Source organism: Rhineura floridana, chromosome 8, assembly GCF_030035675.1.
Source record: "Rhineura floridana isolate rRhiFlo1 chromosome 8, rRhiFlo1.hap2, whole genome shotgun sequence".
Classification (NCBI taxonomy): domain Eukaryota; kingdom Metazoa; phylum Chordata; class Lepidosauria; order Squamata; family Rhineuridae; genus Rhineura; species Rhineura floridana.
The window spans coordinates 67,400,395-67,422,274 of record NC_084487.1 but is presented as its reverse complement, the minus strand read 5'-3'; the positions used below and the strand labels follow the sequence as shown (position 1 = coordinate 67,422,274).

General features: G+C 42.4%; 1 protein-coding gene and 1 long non-coding RNA gene across 18 annotated transcripts in view; one reads left to right on the top strand and one right to left on the bottom strand.

Moving 5' to 3' along the window:
• The window catches only part of NAV3 (neuron navigator 3), a 1,044,290-nt gene that overhangs the window by 684,548 nt on the left and 337,862 nt on the right, over positions 1-21,880 (top strand). For 16 of the 17 annotated variants that reach the window (XM_061639678.1, XM_061639673.1, XM_061639674.1 and 13 more), the window contains 2 exons: positions 10,226-10,343; positions 10,951-11,003. In XM_061639678.1, coding sequence (XP_061495662.1) covers positions 10,226-10,343; positions 10,951-11,003 — 171 coding nt within the window. Of the gene's footprint in view, positions 1-4,784; positions 4,956-10,225; positions 10,344-10,950; positions 11,004-21,880 lie in introns of all 17 variants that reach the window. The other variant, XM_061639668.1, reaches the window with a different exon arrangement.
• Positions 921-21,848, bottom strand: LOC133390653 (uncharacterized). The gene is made up of 3 exons (XR_009764442.1): positions 21,722-21,848; positions 15,096-15,349; positions 921-1,090 (listed from the first exon to the last, which is right to left on the bottom strand). It is a non-coding gene; the product is annotated as an uncharacterized LOC133390653 (long non-coding RNA).

The window sequence follows — 21,880 nt, the reverse complement described above, 5'->3', positions numbered from 1 at the left end:
TTGTAAGGTTTTGTTTTGCAATAAGCTTATGGGAAGCATCAGAATGGCATGGTGGTATTTTCAATTTAACATTGTGGAATGGAGAAAATCCATGCTGGCTATAGTATATAGCCACTCTCGTGGCATTTATTTATTTATTTATTGCATTTATATACAACCTCATACCCAAAGCTCTCTGGGCGGTTTACAACCATTGAAAACATGAAATGCAAGTATATGAATTTTAAATCATACCAAATTAAAACCCATAAAAACTGACAGGCAAGTTAAAAACATGCTATTCAAATGCTGTTAAAAAATGCCTGGGAGAAGAGGAAAGTCTTGACCTGGCACTGAAAAGATAACAGTGTTGGAGCCAGACGCACCTCGTCAGGAAGGTCATTCCATAATTTGGGGGCCACCACTGAGAAGGCCCTCTCCCTTGTTGCCAGACTCCCAGCTTTCCTCAGAGGAGGCACCAGGAGGAGAAACTTTGATGTTGAGCATAGTGTACGGATGGGTTTGTGTAGGGAGAGGTGTTCCATCAGGTATTGTAGACCCAAGCCATGTAAGGCTTTATAGGTTAAAACCAGCACCTTGAATTGGGCTCGGAAACAAACAGGCAGCCAATGCAAGTGGGCTAGAATCGGTTTTATATTTTCGAACAGTCTTGTCCCTGTTACCAATCTGACTGCTGCATTTTGCACAATCTGCAGCTTCCAAACCGTCTTCAAAGGTAGCCCCACGTAGAGCACGTTGCAGTAATCTAACTTGGAGGTTACCAGAGCATGGACAACTGAAGCCAGGTTATCCCTGTCCAGATAGGGGTGCAGCTGGGCCACCAATCGGAGTTGGTAGTAGGCACTCCATGCCACAAAAGCTACCTGAGCCTCAAGTGACAGAGGTGGTTCTAGGAGAACCCCCAAGCTACGAACCTGCTCTTTCAGGGGGAGTACGACCCCATCCAGGACAAGTTCGACATCCACCATCCGGTCAGATGAACTGCCCGCTAACAGCATCTCAGTCTTGTCTGGATTGAGCCTCAGTTTATTAGCCCACATCCAGTCCATTGTCGCAGCCAGGCACTGGTTCAGCACATTGACAGCCTCACCTGAAGAGGATGAGAAGGAGAAACAGAGCTGCATGTACTAATGGCAACACACTCCAAAACTCCGGATAACCGCACCCAACGGTTTCATGTAGATGTTAAACAGCATGCGGGACAGAACTGACCCCTGTGGAACCCCATACTGGTGAATCCACGGGGCCGAGCAATTTCCCCCAAGCACCACCTTCTGGAGCCGACCCGTCAAGTAGGAGCAGAACCACTGCCATGCAGTCCCTCCCACTCCCAACTCAGCCAGTCTTCCCAGAATGATACCATGGTCGATGGTATCGAAAGCCGATGAGAGATCAAGGAGAATCAACAGACTCACACTCCCCCTGTCTCTCTGCCGACAGAGGTCATAATACAGGGCGACAGGCTGTTTCTGTGCCAAAACCAGACCTGAAATCCAACTGAAATGGATCTAGATAATCGGTCTCATCCAAGAGTGTCTGGAGCTGGAGCTGGCGTGCCACAACTCGTTCAAGGACCTTGCCCAGGAATAGAATATTTGCTGCCGGCCTATAGTTATTAAGATTTTCTGGGTCCAGGGAGGGTCTCTTCAGGAGTGGTCTCACTACCACCTTTTTCAGGTGGCCAGGGACCACTCCCTCTCTCAGAGAGACATTAATCACTTCCCTGGCCCAGCCAGCTGTTCCATCCCTGCTAGCTTTTATTAGCCAAGAAGGGCAAGGATCCAGCACAGAAGTGGTTGCACGAACCTGTCCAAGCACCTTGTCAACATCCTCAAGCTGTACCAACTGAAACTCATCCAAGAAATCAGGACAAGGCTGTGCTCTGGATACCTCGCTTGATTCACCTGCTATAACACTGGAATCTACGTCCTGGCAGATGCTAAAGATTTTATCCTGGAAGTGCCTAGCAAATTCATTACAGTGGGCCTCAGATGGTTCTACCATGTCCTTGGGGCCAGCGTGTAATAGCTCCCAGACAATTGTGAAGAGCTCCGCTGGGTGGCAGATTAATGATTTGATAGTGGGAGCAAAGTATTGTTTTTTTGCTGCCTTCACTGCCCCTAAATACAGCTTACCATTGGCATTTACCAGTGTATGATTGAATCCACCAGGACTTTGTCTCCATCTGCTCTCAAGCCGTCTCCTATATTGTTTCATCGCTCTCAGCTCTGGGGTATACCATGGAGCCATACTAGCTCTACACAGGAGAGGGTGCTCAGGAGCAATCATGTCAACCACCCGGGTCATTTCTGTATTCCACAGTTCAACCAGGGTTTCGACAGGAGCACCAGTTCTGTCAGCCGGAAAACTCCCCAGACCACTTTGGAAACCATCCAGATCCATTAGTCTCTGTGGGCGGACCAACTTAAAAAGTCTCCCATCCTTCCAGAGGGGAAAATCTGCTATAAGTCTAAACTTCAGCAAGCAGTGATCTGTCCATGACAAAGGGACTGATGTAAGGCCCCCCAGTTTCAGATCACCATCTCCCTGTCCAGTTGCAAAAACCAAGTCTAGAGTATGCCCTGCTACATGTGTTGGGCCAATGGCAGTTGGGACAGTCCCATGGTTGTCATGGAGACCATGAAATCCTGAGTCACCCCAGATAAAGTGGCCATGGCATGGATGTTGACATTCTTCAGAACCAACCATCTGGAGGATCTCAACAATACACCCGAGACCACCTCCGTCAGCTCAGCTAGGGAGTCTGTTGGACAGCGGGGTGGGGGGTACACCAACAGAATCCCCAGTCTGTCCCGCTGATCCAACACAAGGTGCAAACACTCCAGACTAGTAGTCACATGCACAGGGTGCTTGCAGAGGGAGATGACGCTCCTATAGACCACAGTAACCCCCCTCCCCGACCCTCAGGTCTACCCTGATGCTGAACCAGGTACCCTGTGGGCATAGCTGGGAGAGACTGAGTCCTCCTTGCTCACCCGCCCAGGTCTCATTTATTCATGCCAGATTGGCTGCCTCATCCACAATTAAATTGTGAATGAGGGAGATCTTATTATGCACCGATCTGGCATTTAGGAGCAGCATCCGGAGGCCCGAGAGCTGGCTGATAGGGCAACCAACAAACCTGCGGGTGTGGGGACGACCCGAACAAGGCACAGTCATTAACTGCCTGGGCTACATTCCCCTTACCTGGCAAGTCCTCCTCATGCCATATCTCCCTCTAGCCGTCACTACACTAATTGGGGGCCCCTCAAGTCCCTCCACTTGGCTCTGAGTCCTCTCTCCCAGGCATGTAACTCAAGACCCACAAGTCCCACAAAAAGCCAGGCAGTCTGCGAAGCAGAAGTCCTGGATACCTGAGGGCCTCGGCCTCCAGGGCGTGACAGCTTGCAAAGCAGAAGTCTAACAGAGAGGTTGGTGGTGGTAGCTGAGCTGCAGCCACAAGCAAGCGAGCAGGCAAGCTGGCGGCAGCAGACGATGACTCTCCTTCTTTCCTGGGTGGTGGTGGTCCCCTTCTTCCTGCAGGCACTGCGTCTATAATTATTTAAAAGCCCAAGTAGTTTCTTTGTAATAGTTGCAAGGAGTTTGGAGATGCACTTGTCGGGTGAAAAATCTTGCCTTAATTTGCTCTAAATTGGCTAATTATCAGTCATGGTAGACAATTAACTCCTCCACCCTAGTTTTGTACTTAGAGAAAAAAGAGGGGGACATGGCAGCTGTGGTATTTAAATCTCTGCTTGTTTTAGCATCCAAGCGTGCTCCACCCACCTCTATTTTGTTGCTGATTTTCTATCCGCCAAGCAAAAGGGCTTCTTCTGTAGGGAAGGAAGGGAATTGCCAGCCAGCCAGGATTTCTGACAGTGGATGCCTCAGAGTGCTCTAACCAGTCGGCATAGCAGGATGATTCCCCAGCAGTATGGAAGATCAATTACAATTCCACATGTAGCTTGCACAGCTTCTCGTGGAAAGCAGAAGTGCAATAGAATCTCCCTATTTACATGAAGTCTTGTGCAAGGTCTTGTTTGCAGAACAATACTAGCAGTGATCTTCCTTCTGCTGTCAGTTGTTTAGACCCAACCCACTGTTTATTGTATTGTGCTATATTCAAATCATCCTTTGATGTCATGTGTGATACATACTGGGGCAGAGGCCTGAGAAGGATGAATCGGCAAGAACATATTCATTCTGGAAACATATATCTTTCTGTGAATATACTGATTTATTAATTGTGTAGCTGATTCTTTGTCCCTTTGCATTTGATGCTCGTTCAACCATTCAACCTAACATCATAATACATTTGTTGAATCCATAAGGTACCACAAGGCATTCTGTTTTTGTTCTGTGTTGTTTTTTAGTTTTTGTGCAATAGAGTAACAGAGCTACCCCTCTGGATGCTGGTTCCCATCAGATAGTAAAGTTTCCTTCTGGTTTGTAAATAAGAACATAAGAAGAGTCCAAATGCCCATCTAGTCTAGCATTATGTTCTCACAGTAGCCAACCAAATTCCTGTTGGATGCCTGCCAACAAGCATGTGAGCATAAGAATAGTCTCTGTGATACCCAATAACCAGTATTCAGAGACACACAGCCATCATGGCTAGTAGCCACTGATAGCCATATCCTCCTTGGATTTGTCTAACCCCCTTTTAAAGCCTTACACATTGGTCATTGCTACTAGCCATCTTGTGGAATGGGATTCCATAGCTTAACTATGCAGTTTGTAAATAAGTACTTCCTTTTGTCTGTCCTGAATTTTCCAATGTTCAGTTTCATTAGATGATCCTGGGTTCTAGTGTAATGACTTCCTGGACTGACATGAGACTTCTGGACAAAAGCGAAGAGGGATCCCCGTACAAGGTGTCTGCCCTAGTGGCCCCTTCTTCTCCTCCACCAAGGGCGACAATCTTAAATGTCAGCCGGCTGGACCCTTCCTTAGAGGTAATAAACTCCCTGCCGCTTGAACTTACCCCGCTACCTAGGTCTTTCACCTCCCACAACATGCCAACTGCCCAACTAAATACTAGGACTCAAGCATTCTCAGCTTGACACACTACGAGCTCCCCTACGTCCCGGCTCCCATTTCTATCTTGGAATATTGCCAGGTGGAGGAGCAAGGCCATGGATCCTTCATTTTTAGACTTTGTGAATAGATACAATATTATTCTCCTTCAGGAGACTTGTGCCAGAGAGCAATTCGAACTGAATGGTTTTTCCACTTACTTGCTCGAGGCAACACCAAGCGACAAAGGGGGCCGACCTAAAGGGGGCCTCACAGTGCTGGTTGCCACAAATTTATGTGCCACCATTAACAGACTAACCCCTCTTCCTGGGCTAGCCATGTCGCTACTTCTTGGATCCAATCGGGCTAGACTCGTACTTATAAATGTCTACATGTCTCCACTTCGACAAAAAAACATGGTAAAAGCTATCAGCCAGATGCTAGAGCACTATATCACCAACTTGACCTCACTATTCCCTGAAGCAGTGGTGCTGATCGCTGGCAATTTCAATGCCAGAATAGGTTCGAACGATAGGGCGTTATATGCCTATTTTCACAAAATTCCCCCTCTTGCAGACGAGGCGCTCAATCTACCAGTTAGACAATCCAAAGATTCAGGATGCAACTATGCTGGCTACTGTCTGCTCCAAATGCTTCATAGTTTGAATCTGGCTATGGTGAACGGCTTGGTGGATGGTGATCGAAGTGGTGAGTTCACCTACCTCTCTGGATCTGGTGCATCTGTCATAGACTTTTTCATTGTATCGTCTGACCTTTTAAGCACAGTATTTAGTTGTACTGTTGGCAATCACACGGAGAGTGACCACCTCCCACTGATCTTATCCCTTTGTTGTGACAATGTGTTCCCTCATGCCGACTGGCTCCCGGCTGTGGAACCAGATTATCCAGCAAGAACCACTCATGCCAAATAGTCAACTAAAATAGAGATGGACATAAAAGGAACACTACACTCAGCTAGATGTCTTCACCAGCACAAGACTATCCTGACAGCGGCTCCCAGGGAAACTCTACTCACGACATACCAAGATCTGATTGCAGATCTCCAAAAATGTTTAATCCCCAAGCTTGCGACAAGGCCACGTACCCTTTTATACAACTCCGAACCCTGGTACGACCGAGAATGTCTCGACCTGCAAAAACTCCTAATCGCGAAATACAGAGCTTATAGAGACAAGGACCTCCCTGCATTGCCTACCGAATGCTTAGCATTGAAGAAGAGATACAAACTACTGATCAAGGCAAAAAAAAAGATTGGCTCAGACCCAGCACTGGAAATCTCTAATCCAGGCCTCAAGGGCCAAAGACGCAGCCATCTTCTGCAGCTTGTGGCCAGGGGCTGGCCCAAACTGCCCTCCAACCTGGACTACCATATCTCTGTGCAATCCTGGGAAACGTACTTTTATAATACTTACTCAAGGGGTCAGAAATGAACCCAACACGTAGCGAACTCGCTAAACGACTTCCCTGATTGGCCTCCTATTTCAGTCAAGGAAGTCTCTTCACTAATCATAAAGCTGAAACCGGGCAAGCCACCAAGGCCCGATAACATCCCCCCTGAAATATTTAAATCCAACATGGAGTGGTGGGCTCCAGTCCTGGCAGCCCTTTTCATGAGTATCGACCGCACTGCCTGTATTCCCGAAGACTGGGGTTTAGCCGCTATTATCCCAATCCATAAAAAAGGCACCTGATCTGATCCATCTAATTATAGACCAATCAGCTTACTAAACATCGTTAGTAAATTATACGCCACTCACTTACTTGAAAAATTACAAAGCTGGCTGGATCAGGAAAACATCCTGGCGGAGGAACAAGCTGGATTCAGAGTGGAGCACTCCACCATGGACCATGTATTGGTTCTCCAACATCTGGTGGAAAAATACTCATCCAAAAAGGGGGGGTCCCTTTATACGGCCTTTATAGACTTCAAAACAGCCTTTGATCTCATCCCCAGAGATAAGCTCAGGGAAAAATTCGAGACCACCAACATCGACAGACGCCTTCTAGCCCTCATACGATGCCTCTATGAAAACACCAAATTACGCATTAGATGTAACAACACTGGCCACCTGACCAAGTCAATCACCACCTTTAAGGGCGTTAAGCAGGGCTGTGTCCTAGCCCCTACCCTATTCAATTTTTACATAAACTCCCTGGTCGGATCCCTGGCACAGGTCTCATCCCATCCCCCCACTCTTGCGAATAAACCCCTGTCTATACTACTCTATGCTAATGATGCAGTGCTTATCTCATTATCAAGTATTGGCCTGCGATGGTTGCTGCTGGCACTTGCAGATCACTGCTCTAAGGAACTGCTAGTTATCAACCAGGCCAAGACGAAGATACTAGTGTTCACCAGGAAAAAGGTGAAGCACCGTCGCTACCTCAGTGGACTCCCAATTGAACAGGTTTCCTCGTATCGGTACCTGGGAGTGACCTTCCACTCTTCTGGAGCATGGCACCTTCATGCCAACGCCCAGAGGAACTCGAAGGCCCTCCTGTCGTTTTTCTATACAGGCGGGCCCCACTTATACGGCGGGTTAAGTTCCGGACCCCCGCCGTAAAGTGGAAATCACCATAAAGCGGAACCCCATTGAATAGAATGGTGCCGTCGCGCGAAAATGACGTGAAAATGTCTCAAAATGGCAAAATCGGCTTTAAAAAGTGAAATCAAAGCCGCAGCATTAGTGGAACGCCGGGAAGCAAAGCCCCGGGAAGCGGGGCCCTACTGTACCAAGGGAGGGCAACATGTTCTTTCCGCTATACAAGTCTTTGTGGTGAAAATCATCTCCCAAATGTTATATGGCTCCCAGGCAATGGTCTACTCCAACTCCTCTTCCTTTGAACCTGTTCAAACTAAATTCTTGAGATCCATATTGGGTATTCCACCATGCGTTTCCAACAATACCTTGCGTCTTGAAGCAGGACTACCTTCAATAGAGGCTCGTATATGGATGCTCAAGACTAGGTTTTGGTTAAAACTGTGGTTTTCCCCTTTGGGACTGGGCCCCCTTGTACTCTCTGATCGATATCAATCTAACTGGCATAAAACACTAATTAGGAAATTCTCAAGTCTAGGCTTCTCCCTCCCTGCCATCTCCCAGCTAGGCCTCTCCAAAGCGAGGCAGGCTATCCACCAACGAATCCTAGGTGTAGAATTCCAAAACCACCGCTCTCTGGTAGTGACCGACCCTGGCCCTATTCTCCCTACTGGGGCTTTTACCTCTGCGCACCATCTAAGCTCTCTCTCCACTGCTAGGCTCAGAAAGGCATTCACGCTGGCGAAGCTTAATGTACTTCCGTCAGCTCTCCTAGATGGCAGATACCACAAGATTCCTTTTGCTGAGTGCCTATGCCCTTGCGGTGCGGGCGTAGTGGAAACTGTTGCCCATGTACTTTTAGCTTGTCCTTTTTATCATGCTCTTCGTCTTTTAACCATAACCCCAATTATCCAAACAATTCCGGGTAGGGATCCCGCATTTTATGCCAGCTTCCTTTTATCGGACCAAAACCCTCAAATTACAAACAGGGTCACGAGATTCTGTGCCGCAGCAATTACCCATCGTAGGGCATTGCTAGCCCAACCGTCTGCACAGTCTCGAGCGTTGGTCTTTTAGCTACTCCCGGCCTTTGTTTAGTAAGTACTTGCTGTTTTAATTTGTCTTGTATCAATTTTGTATTCTGATGTTTTGTACTGGTCTCTGACCGTAAGAATAAATTCATTCATAGTGTAATGAGAGAGGAGGGGAATATATCCACTTTCTGCACACTCTGCATTATTTTGTAAGCTTCTGTCATGTGTCTTCCCCCTACTTTTTTTCTAAACAAAAAAAGCCACAACCAAATCTTTGTTACATTTTATATTAGATGTATATCTCACCTTTCCTCCAAGAAGCACATGGTGGCAAACTTGGTTCTCTGCCTCCCCATTTTGTCCTCACAACAAGCTTGTGAGATAAATTAGAGAGCTAATTATTAGCCTAAGGTCACATAATGAGCTTCATTGAGGAGTGGGGATTTGAACTCTAGTCTCCTAAGACCCAGTCCAACTCTCGAACTAATACCACACTGGCTCACTCTGTTGTAATGTTTCTTCGTAGGGATGTTGTTTCAGCCCCATGATTATTTGGAGTGCCCTTTTCTAAACTTTTTCCAGCTCTGCAATATCTTTTTTTGAGGTGTAGATGCCAGAACTAAGCACAGTATTCCCAGTGCAGTCTCACCATATGGTTGTTTAATGTCAGTCTAATATTGGCGGTTTTATTTTCCAATTGCTTTTGTATAGAGCCATAACATGAACTTAACCTTTTTCATAGCTGCCACACAATGGGTCAGTATTTCCACTGAAGTATTTACCATGATTCCCAAGATCTTCTTCCTGGTCATTCACCACTGTTCATACCCCATATACATATGAAGTTAGGATTTTTTGCTCCAATGTGCATTACCTTTACACTTGCTTACATTGAATCACATTAAATTTGCCATTTTAATGCCCATTCACCTAGTTTGGAAGGATCCTTTTGGAGCTCCTTTCAACAGATCTAGACACCTTACTGCAGGGATCTATCTGCCTATCTATGTGTCTATTCAACAATAAAGCAGGAGAAATGTACCAATGCATGAAGTTTGGACCTCACAAAGTTTGGACCTTGGATTTATAAAAGTGATGTTCTTCTATTGACCTCGTTCAACTGCTAATACTAGATGAGTGGCTCTGTAATATGATAGTGAAAATATTTTTTGATCTATATCTGCTGATTGTATTTGTTTTGTTACGTTCTTTATAATTTAATAAAAGGGACAAAAAACAATAAAGCTTAAAATACCACCATCCAGCATGGCTTTCAATCTAAGCCTGTTTCAATGAATCAGATCAGACTGAGAGTGAATTTTGACATAAGTTTTCTTGGCAGTCCTAAAGGGGCTTTTGTTTGGTCACAGTGACTGTGATGTTTAATTGTGCAACAAAATGATTCATTCATGGTTAAAATAAAGAAAAATGGCACAGGGACATTTTTAAAAAAAGGTTTTAACTTTTAATGTTCTTTTTGTTTGGTTTTTTGCTGTGACTCCTTAAACTGGAATGTGCTTTAGAATTCTGCTCATGTGTATGCCAACATTTGTCTTAAGAATTTTTATTGTCTCTTTTTCTCTCCCCATTTCTCCCTCTCCCTCTATTCTACAGATATATACTGACTGGGCTAATCACTATCTAGCAAAATCTGGCCACAAGCGGCTGATCAAGGACTTGCAACAGGACATTGCGGATGGAGTTCTGCTAGCAGAAATCATTCAGATCATTGGTAAGACCTGTGTTATGAGCCACAGCATGAGCAGACTTCTGGCTTAGGAAGAAAAATGCAATAGAAGTAGAGCCAGTTTTATTGTGAGATGGGCACCAAACAGAGACGTGACTTGGCCTCCCAAGTCTCCCGGTATATAGATATAGATATATATTTGCATGAAATGTTTGTAAGTGTCTGCTGCACCATTCTTTTAAGGGCTAGAGAACTGTGTTTCACCCACTTGGCATTGTCTGAAATGAATGCTTCATTAAGCCATATGTCTCCAGTGTGTGCATTTTATTAGCTGGAGTGGTTTATATTTTCTGAGATGCCTTGAAACTGTATCCTGATCCCACAAAGACAATTGTGGATGATTTCATGTCAGCAGTCATTTGGCAGGGGCTGGAGAATTGGTAGCAACCTTCTTTTGCACTTCCCCTTTGCATGATTTGTGCATGGGGACAGAACTGCTGCTAACGAGGGAGATTGTTACCATAGGGTTTCCGCGTGCTTAGAGAGTGAAGTTCATGATCTACAAAATACTTATGTGTCTGTTTGCTTTCTTCTTTGTGGTCTTATTTTTTACTCTGACATATTGTTTTTAATCCTCACTGTTTTCCTTCAGCAAATGAAAAGGTTGAAGATATCAATGGCTGTCCTCGAAGCCAATCTCAAATGGTAAGAGTAAAACAGATTTTTGTGTTATGATGTCACATCTGCACTTTACTGGGATGTGTATTACTGGCTATTCATTTTGCTTTATGTTGACTATACTATAATACTTTTCTTTTCTTTTCTTTTTGCTTTTTTAAGCACAGACTTGGTTTACCATCTTTGGATAGAAACAAGTTCAGGGAATATAAGGGAGCTGAGTGAGAAAGCACCATTAGCACTGGCTAATAGATTAATTGTTAATGTACTTATTTCAGCTTATCTCTGTGTCCTTTAGATTTATACGGATGATTTTAATTCCAAAGCTGTTTTAAAGACAGAAAATAGCAGAACCAATTTCGAGTGGAGTCTTTGTGTCTGGACTACTGGCTTGAAAGAAGACATTTGCCAACTTTTAATGAATATAAATAGCATTTCTGCTTGTCCACATTGAAGTCCAGTTAAATAGTCTGACTCTCATGATTTTCAGAAGTAGCTCTTGAGTCATGTGCTACTTCTGCTGGAAGAGACTGAGCTAAAACCAGCTAAAACCACTTGAAAGTCAGGATATAGCCCAAGGCAATTTACAATCCAGAAGTGGGACTTGCGTTTTGTAGTCTTTATTGATTAGCAGTGTCTGTAGCCATAAAGAGAATTCATTGTGAGACTTTGTGGAGATAACACATGGAGCCCCCTTCTCCCAGATCCCTCAGATAATTTTCTTCCTACTTGTTTGTTTTCTTTAACGACATTTGTAGACTACATAGGATAGGTCTAAATGCTTAGTGGCATAATGACACTGCATGTGTTAGTCACTAACCATACTTTGGATGAAAACTCTGCTAGATATTTGAAAAAGGAGCCTGCTAACATTCATTATGACATAGGAAACTGGAAATGCTTAAATTAACTCTTCATTGACAAGTTGCTTCCTGAAGCAAAACTAAGCAGCAGGCGGTGATCATCTTTAAGAAAAAGACCACTTATTCAAGCTGATGGGATTTTTATATTTTCTGTTAATAAATAACAAAATACTGAATAAATAACGAAATACTGAAATATTTAAATTCATATTGCATGAACACCTCAGTTAAGACAGCTTGCATGAAAAAGAAAAGAGATTCCTGGCCAATAGATATACAGGCCAGTAAGGAATGCACAAGAAATAAAGATAGTAACATTTCAGTTCTAATATTTGCCTACTGAGAAGTAAGCTCCATTACGTTTTATGGGGTGTTCCCAGGTAAGTGCGTATAAGATGGCAGCCTAAGAGTAATGTAACCTATTTTAGGCAGCTCTTCAAGCCATCTGTGTGAGTGTTGGTTCAGATTACTACTTCCACATAGTTTCACATGATCACTTGTTTATGTGAGATCCCAGTTGTCAATGGATCTTTTGATGGGCCAGCATCTTCATCCTAGGAGTGCAAGATTCTTCCTAGCCAAGATACTAAATGACTGGTTCTATGTGGATCTGCCCTTGAAGATGGTTTGGAAGCTGAAACGAGTGCAGAATGCAGCAGTGAGGCTGCTGGTTGGTGTTTCTGCTTGGACACACATTACACAAGTCTTGAAAGATGTACACTGGTAGACAATTCATTACTGAGATAAAATGACTTGGGCCCCAAATTAAAGCAGTGCACCTTATACCATCATTGTTTGCTTTTTCAGAACAATTGGTCAAGGCACACTTCTTTACCCACACCTTTGATTGAGTGAATGTCTTCCCTCCTCCTGCGTTGGTCTTCGGTACCACTGTTTTGTTAATTTTGTTATTGGTTAGTTTTGTGGTCTTATTTTATGATGTTAATCTTAATTTGTACCTGTGATATTTTTGTAATCTGCCCTAGGACCATTTGGTGAAGGGTGGGCAATAAGTACAAATCATAAATAAATATGTTGTTACCTCTTATCTCAGGCATCTTGGATAGGGAAAATCTGTCTTTAGGCTGAAAAGCCTTGTAGGGAAATAAGAGGCCCTCTATGGGGTTCCTACGTATAAATATTCATGTCTGTTATTTTCCCTTCTTTCTTCCCTGCTTTGCTGTCATGGATTTCCATGTGGTAAGAGGACTGTGGAGACCCAGGTTCAGATTTCCCACCCAGCTGTGAAACTAACAGAGTGACTGTGGGCTGACCATTGTCTCTCAGCCTAACCTACCTCACAGGATTGGCATGAGGATAAAAGGGGGAGAGGGATAACTGTGTATTTTGAGTTCCTTGGAAGAAAGTTGGGACATATGCCACATATGAAGCAGGGCAAACTATATAGGTGCTTATATACTCATGCTAGAATGCTGGTTAGCCACTATGAGAACAGGATGGTGGACTAGATAGGCCATGGGCCTCATCCATCGGGTTCTTCTTATGTTCTTACCTTTCAGCAGGAAGATATGGGATATGCACTGAATGGAAATGAAGCAGTGTGACTACCTCAAAACATTTGCAGACGCAGTGCTGAAAGTGGGATCCCATATTACCCCCCAATAGCATTATGAGCCCAAATCATTATGAATGCTCAATAACAATGACATCTGGAGGGGCCAGTGTAGGAGAAGATGGGATTCAGTGTGTTCATGAAATACATAGCCTGTTCCTATAGCCTGCAATCCTGTACCTACTTACTTAGGAATAAGCTCCTTTTAACTCAATAGGACTTATTTGTGAGTCTGTATATTAGCAGGTGTGGAGAACCTTTTTCAGTCTGAGGGATGGATCCAAAACTTGTCCATCTTCTGTGGGCCATTTTTGACAGGTGGGTGGGGCATCCACCTATCAATCATCTGATGTCATATGATATCAGATGCTTCAAATCTCAAGCTAGGAGCAGGCACAAGCTTATCTCCAGTCTTAGTATTGTAGTCTCAGAGCACTAAGACTGGAGATAAATATCTGCGTGCTCGAAAAGGCAGTAAGCAGAGGCTTCTCTCCAGTCTTAGCACTGTGGAATTACAGTGCTCAAATCAGAACTGTCTCTGCTCCTGGCTTTGATCATCACATTACATTAGTACTAATGACATCCACACCTGATGTCACATGGGGTCAGGTGACTGACAAGTGGCCATGGTTTGCCCAAAACAGCCTTGTGGGCCAAATTTAGAGTGGATCTAATTATGCATGTGGGCCAGGTTCGCACCCCTGGTTTATAGGATTATGTTGGCCTCTTGGGCCACAGAAGTGATTAATATTGTGACCAGCTATAAAAATTAAGCATCTTCTCTTCGTTTTTCCACAATTTACTTATTGAGAATTGATTTGTTTTTTACCTTTTAATAGCTGTAAGGTTTCTGAGGGTGTTAGGCATTCAATAACAACAAAAAGGCATAGAGCAAATAAGCAATGTATTTAATATGCCTTATTACTTTTAAATTATTTTATTTTAAATGATAAGTAATTAGAATTTTGGTTTTCTGTGAAATATTTCAAAATCTGGAAATGTTTAAAAGTGCTAGTGTGGCCTCTAAGCAGTCTGCTTCTTATTAAAGAGATATTGTCAAGGCTAGCAGTTAGGTTAGTCATCCTTGTACAACTTTGTTTTTAAAAGGAAATGTTTAGCTTCAGAGAAGTGAAATCCTCAAAGCCCTGCAGATTAAACTTGAAATGGCCAAATCTATAAATATCCTTATGATATTGATGATGGCTTTCTGAAGAGTGTTAACTTATACCACCAAAGAAACTGTATGAAAATATATGAAGCTCTGAAAATTAAAAGGCCAATCTTCCCTCTTAGCGTGCAAAGGAAGCCTGAGACATTTTGTTTCCTGAAGCAAAGGACAAGATGGCACCTATCTCATTCTATTACAGAAGCCTACAGGACTGGCAGTTGAATTTTTCTTAAAAACTGGTGATGGGACACATACTGCACTGTATATCAGGGCAGCAGGCTAGCTTAGGTGGTGCCAAACTAGCCACATAAAATGCATAGCTCTGTCCACCAACACCTTGCCCACCCCCTAGCATCTTTGACCTAAAATGGCCATCTCACTGTGCCTAATGGTAGGGCCAGCACTGTTACCATGGCAAAGTCAATCAAAAATATGGAAGCCAATGAAGAAGGTTTTCCATGATGTTATTTCCCACCTATCCCCACCCCTCTTCGGTTTCTTAATAATGGGCTTACCCTAGAACTGATGCACACATCTTCTGTCAGCGGAGTATAGAGATGAACATTTCAGTGTCCTGATCCAGAGCCTGTCCCGAGTTGTGAATGAGCACATATATGTAGGCCTTCATATTTAGTTCAGTTGATGAGGGAGCACAAAGCGTTCAGCTCTTTGTGAGGCTCACCATGCATTCAAATCAATGGGGAGTAGCACATATTTTATTTCAGTACACCACTCAGGTATTCCTTGAATGTAGAGCAGTTTATAAACCCTGAAAAAAAAATAAAGTCAACAGAAGTTCATGATCAGTTTGAACCCTGTACATGGGATTAGGGTAACAGAGTTTAAGACTTATTTTTGCTAAGAGGTCTGGGCATGTTTAGCCTTCAGAAGAGAAGACTGAGGGGAGATATGATGGCACTCTTCAAGTACTTGAAAGGTTGCCACACAGAGGAGGGCCAGGATCTCTTCTCAATTATCCCTGAGTGCAGGGCACATAGTAATGGGCTCATAGGAAGCCAGATTTCAACTGAACATCAGGAAAAACTACCTAATTATTAGACCAGTATGACAATGAAACCAATTACTTAGGGAGGTGGTGGGCTCTCCAACACTGGAGGCATTCAAGAGGCAACTGGACAGCCATCTGTCAGGTATGCTTTAATTTGGATTCCTTCATTGAGCAAGGGGTTGGACTCGATGGCTTTATAGTTCCCTTCCAACTCTACTGTTCTGTGATTCTATGATTCTAAGATACCAGAAGGATTGTCTGCTTCCATATAAGCATATCTGTGGTATCATCTGTCAGAAGCTCTGGATTCCTTCAGTGTTTGAAATACTTGTGTGAGGGGTGGCTACCTGTAACAAGGCCATATTAGTGATAGCACCAATAATTTGGAGTATGCTCCTAGGAGAAATTAGCTCTTTGTTGGCTTTTCAATGCCAAGTTAAGGCAGTTTCTATCATTCAGGGGTCTCCTGGTTATTATTTCTGCTGCTAAGTTGTCATTGTTTTATTATATGTTAATTAAGTAGGTTGTTTGTTTAGTGTGGTTTTTTAGCCACAATTAGTCTCATATTAGCCACTGTGTGTGTGGTCTTTGTCTTAAAAGTGGGATATAAATATTATTTTAACAAATGGTTTATCTGCTGTAACTATGATAATTAATGTTACTGCTTATCATTTTGGAAAGTGACTTGAGACATTCTATGTTCTCATTGGAAAGAATTAGTCCTTCCATTAATTCTGGGTTCACAATTAGTATCTGGAGATTCTGCAGTTTTCATGTAGAAATTCACAGTGGAGCCATGATAGCCAGTGCTTGCAAAACACTGGGCCTTTGCCCATGCAGTTTGACTTTTCCTTTGTGCAGATAAAGAAAAATGTATCATCAAATGTCATTGTGAGTGACCCTTCAGAACCTGTCAAACATGGCCTACAGAAACTGAGAGAAGAAAGGATCTGGTCAGTGGATGGATCCAGTTCCCCTCCCCTGGCATATAGGAATTCACCAGAATTACTTTCCTTGAGCATCCCTTGGTAAAATCATGTGTTTCTTCCATAACTTTGTTGCAATGACTATGCATATGTTTCCTTCTAATGTTACATCATGGTGTAACAGCAAGGCAGAACTACAGACATGGTGGGTGTACTGAATTTACTGACACTGCTAATTATATGAATAGGGCCTATCTTGATTGGTATTGTAAGTTAGTAGAACTGGCATGTCTGGCTACAAAAATAAAACAAACTATTCACAATTATTATCTAAATGTATTTATCTGACCAACAAAAGTATGCTATAATCAAACTCTGTTAGTAAGCTTTGCAAGCAAATAAAGACAATAGCTGACTTTAAGAAATATTGTAGGCATACCTGTTTGCTACAGAAAAGACTGTTTGCTACAGTAAATTTCTCAGGAAAACAGAAGGAATAGAAAAATATGTTGGATTTATCGAAGTATATTTATATGATCTTTTGAAAGGAAATGTGCTAGCCTGCTAAATAATGTCCAGAATGCCCCCCTCTGTTTAAAAAAGCATCAATAGCAACATCATAGCATCATCTTCCTCTTCATTGTGTATTATTAAACTGAAATTAAGAGCCAATTGTAAGCTGAACTTGGGAGATACAATACAACGATATGCCTCTTTTATATCTGTGAAACAATTAGTGACTATATTCTCTAAGGAACAGAAATTAGGGTCTTGATTGACTTACAGTTAATTTGCCCAGGCTTTAAGATTAACTTTGGAGGCCTTACTCATTGGCCCAACTTTAAGATCACTCAGACTTTACTCATGGGCCCGCCTTTAAGAACACTAGAGGCAGGGCCTTTTCAGTAGTGACCCCATATATATGGAACTCTTTCCCAAGAGATATTTGACTCTAAGTACAGTTTTTAAGCATTCTTTACAATCCATCTCTTTGGGCTCAGTTTTAGCTGAATTGTAGGGCTGAATTTTTAACACTATTTTATGATCTGTAGTGCTAATGGTTTTAAATTACCTAACTTTTTAAAGTGTGCTCCGTGCATGGAAAAGTTTTTAAACTGCTGTGTTAAATGATTGTATTTTATTAGAGTGTGATTTTTGATGTTTCATGTTTTATTTTTTTCTCTGTAAGCTCCCTTATTGAGGGCTTTGTCCTAAAAAGCAGCCTAACAATATTTAAAATAAATTTTATTTCATTTATCCATCCATTCAGTTTATATTCTGCCTCTCCCCCTGAAGGAGCCCTGGACAGCAATACATCAAATGAGATCTTAAGTGGGGGCATTGATCATTTAGCAAGTACACCTTTCCTCTGTTTGGAAGCAACTGAAGCTGTTGAACTTGAGGCTACTCTATACATTTGAATAAACCAAGAGATAAAGTACTGCACTAGGTTGTAAGACTCTAATTCCACCCACCCCAACCATCAAAAATTCCCTGTTCATCAGGGGTGTAGTCATCTGGGGTCTTGGGAGGTCTTAGACCCCTCACTTTTTTGGGAGCAGGGTCCCTATGTCTCCAGCATCCTGTGAGGCAATCAGCATGAAAGGGGAACATGCTAGAGTCTTCTGTTATGCTTCCTTGTCCTTTCCTGGTGACTGAAGCCAATCAGAATAAAAAATTCTTCTCAGTAGCTAACACTCTCCCCTTTCATGCTGATTGGTTCCTAGGGATGTTTGTTGTGGAAGAAGGCATTAACAAGGATCTCATTCTCAACCTAGCAGGAAAAAGGGGGTGAGGGGTGTGGCTGTGACTAACATGAAGGGGCCCTGCACTTCTGCATTTGCCACTACACTGCTACTGCTCATTGAAAGCTGAGCGTGTAAGGGAAAAGGTTCTAACCTCACTGCCAGGAAAAATTCTAAACATGTAGTGTATTCAAACATGTAAGGCCTGCTCCATGTTATATGGAGTCCTGAGCAAATTGCATTCTGGTGGGGCCCTCCTCCATCTATGGATCCTGACAGTGATGAACAGCAGCAGCGCTGTGCAAAGTGCTAGGTGGCTGGGACTAGCCACCCACCCTGCCTGAAATGGCGATATATTAAAAACATTGTGAGAAATTGTCTGTCAGGTACCACTTTTTTAATGGTGAGAGGTGTCAGTGGGCCCAGGCAACTGTTTAGGGATGCTAGGTGCTGGGGTCAGCCCTTTAAACATGCATCCCAACCCACGTTCTAATGTGGGGCAGTCCAAACAATGGTCATTTCCAGGAACATATTTTATTTCATTTATTTTAAATGCTTAAATCCTGCCTTTTCACTTTGGCCCCAGATGGGGGCTAACATTACCAGTGCTAAAAACAATATATAAAATACTGTTTTTAAACTACTGAATAAGCAATGAAAATGATCCCCAAAGAACAGCAGCAACAAAACAAAAGCACAATTTAACAGAAGAATATTACATTATTGGAGAAAGGCTGTAGCTCCGAGTTGAGTGGCTGCTGCTTTAGATTTCCCACGTGTGGTCAATGCAGTGGGGTGGTACTGCACTGCCACCCTTTTGACAGTGGCATCACTTTCTGTTTATCAAGACAGTGCAGAGTGAGGGCTGTGGCAAGGTAGGGGCTGTGTGGGAGCACCAGTGGGAGTGCTGGATTAGCTGTGCTGGTGTGCCCATGCAGCCCTGACCTTGCCACTGCCCTGTCCTACCCCCACACCATCCCTGTAAGTGGCAGTGTCACTGCTGTCAGGAAGGCAGTGAGGCAGCACTGCCCCGCCATGCGGTCTGTTCCTGATATTTCCTTTAGGTAAGGGCTATAGCTCAGTCATAGAGCAGATATTTTGCAAGCAAAAAAGGCCAATTCAATTCCTGGAATCTCCTCCTAGGTCTGGGGAAATCTCCAGTCTGAAATCCTAGACAGATTATTGGTCTGAATCAGTATAAGGTAGCTTGCTAGGTCTTGCTATGCCAAGTATCTATGAGCTGTCATCCACTGCATGTTCCAGGGTGACAGGAAAGCCTCCTCTATATGTAGAGGCACATTTTTTCCAGGGTTTCAAACTGAGCAAAAGGCCTCAATGAATATAAGAGGCTTCCTTGCTGCAGACTGTCACCCTGGAACACATGGAAAGCGCTGACAAGGATAGGGGGCAAACTATCATGTTAATAATGCTCATTTTCGACTTCCGGGAAGGGTGACTTCGCTTGTGCCTGCTTTTGAGACGGGCTCCCGCCTCAAAAGAAGCTTATTCAGATATAAATCAGTCAGAACATTTTTTTTTGACTGATGAAATTTCTCCCGGGCAGGGAGAAACGTAGAGATCAACCTCAAAAGCCTGTTTTTGTTGGGAGGACTGGATTTCATTAATTTATGAGAAAAGGTCCAGCCAGCAATGCCGGACGGACTTCCGAACAAGCTCTATCTGATTAATGCGATACGTTTATCTTTTCTTCAAAGAGAAAACGGACTAACAGGCAAGCACCCTTCTTTCTATTATTTTTTTTACTTGGGTTAAATTGTTGCAGCAAAAAGGGATTTGTCAAATGAATCAGCTTTAAAGAACTTCTGGGTGAGCTATAACTCTTCTCTGTTATTCACGAAATTAACAGCTTATCTCTGTTTCTATTGCAAAAAGCTGTCCTGGAAGTGCATTCTAAAGATATAAACAGAAGAGGGATTTCTATTCCGAGGAACATTATATTGTCTGGGACTATTCTCTTTTTGGTCTATTTTATTTTGACGAATCTGCTTCTTCACGACGCCACTAACTGTTTTGATGCTGGGAACTAAATTTGTTTTGTGTTCTTGAACATAGAGAGATAAGGCAGGCTGCTCTGTTTATACTGTGATGTCATCAAGCCTGGAATATTAACCCAATTGTTGCTGAAATAAGAAGTGGTTCTTCTTTATTTTTGTTTTGTTTTGTTTTCGTGGTTTTAAAAATGGCAATCAAGAAAGTGGCTGAGAATCTGGAAGTAATTATGTTTCAGAAAATAATGGATGAGATTGAGATAACGAAACAAACCCTGCGACAGGGCAGTAAGGAGCTGAAAATTGAACTGAGCAAAATGACGCAGGAGCTTAAAGAAATAGGGGATCCTGTGAGAGAGAAGAATGAGATCAGAGATGAGAAAAGAAAAAATAAAGGGAAGATACAAGCCCTGGAGATTGGAACAAATGTGGAATTGGAAAAAGATCTGGAGTTTATGGATATTAGAAATAAAATCTACTGTTTGGAATTTAACGTTATCTCTGAAGAAATTAATGAAGATATTAGAGATAAAGTTATCAATGGCTTGGATAATCTTCTGGACTGGAATGACGTGATGGAGCTTGATATAGAGAAAATCTATGGAATTAACTGCAGCCATGTGACAATGGAAAAACTCTCAAGAGATGAGCCAGTGCATTTTGTAAAAAAGAAGAACACAGATATGACTTTACAACAATATTTCAGCAACTTATTCAGAATTGATGGCAAGAAAATATTTGGGATAGAGGAAATTCCCATCAGACTCTTATTATATGACTATGGCTATGACAGCAAGATTATTATGGAATACTGATAATGGAAGATTGGACACTGAAATTACTGGACTTAACAGGACTATTGAAGATGGAAGATGGAATTAATATGGATAATGGAATAATGGCTATTGAAATTATTGGACCTAACAGATTTTGATGAGATGGATTAATCGATATGTTTATTTGGACTATGGTTATGACAATAAGATTATTATTATTATTAATGAGATGGATTAATCGACATGTTTATTTGGAGAAAAATTGATAGATATATTTCTTAAAGAATTGAAACCTCTCTTTGACTTTTTGTGGAAAGAATAAAGTAATGTTTATGAGATTTGATGATTAATTAAGATAACTACTGGAGGAAAGTGATTTTATAATATAATTTAAGAGACAGGATTGTTATATATTGTAGACCTACAACTCATTTGATCTGCGACAAATGGGCAGTCAACATTTTATTTTTTTTGTTTAATCATTTTTGTTTTGTTTTGTTTTTTGTCTTTGAATGTTTTATGATTTGGTTTGTATGTTTTATGAAAATTTGAATAAAAATTATTGTAAAAAAAAAAATGCTCATTTTCCATTCTCAGAATGTGTGAATAGAGCTACAGCAGTTGGCTACAGTAGTTGGCTTCCATTTGATTCAGTTTTAGAACTATATCTACTTACTGATCTTCTCCAAGCTTAATCCTGGCTAGTAGTTGTGGTTGCCTTTCCTCCTAAAAGACATGGTGGTCCAAATGAAGAAGATAGTTACAGAGAGAGAAGAAGCTGAAATGGATTCCCCTTAAAAGTTTAATTAAATCTTACAAAGAAGCATGCTGAGTT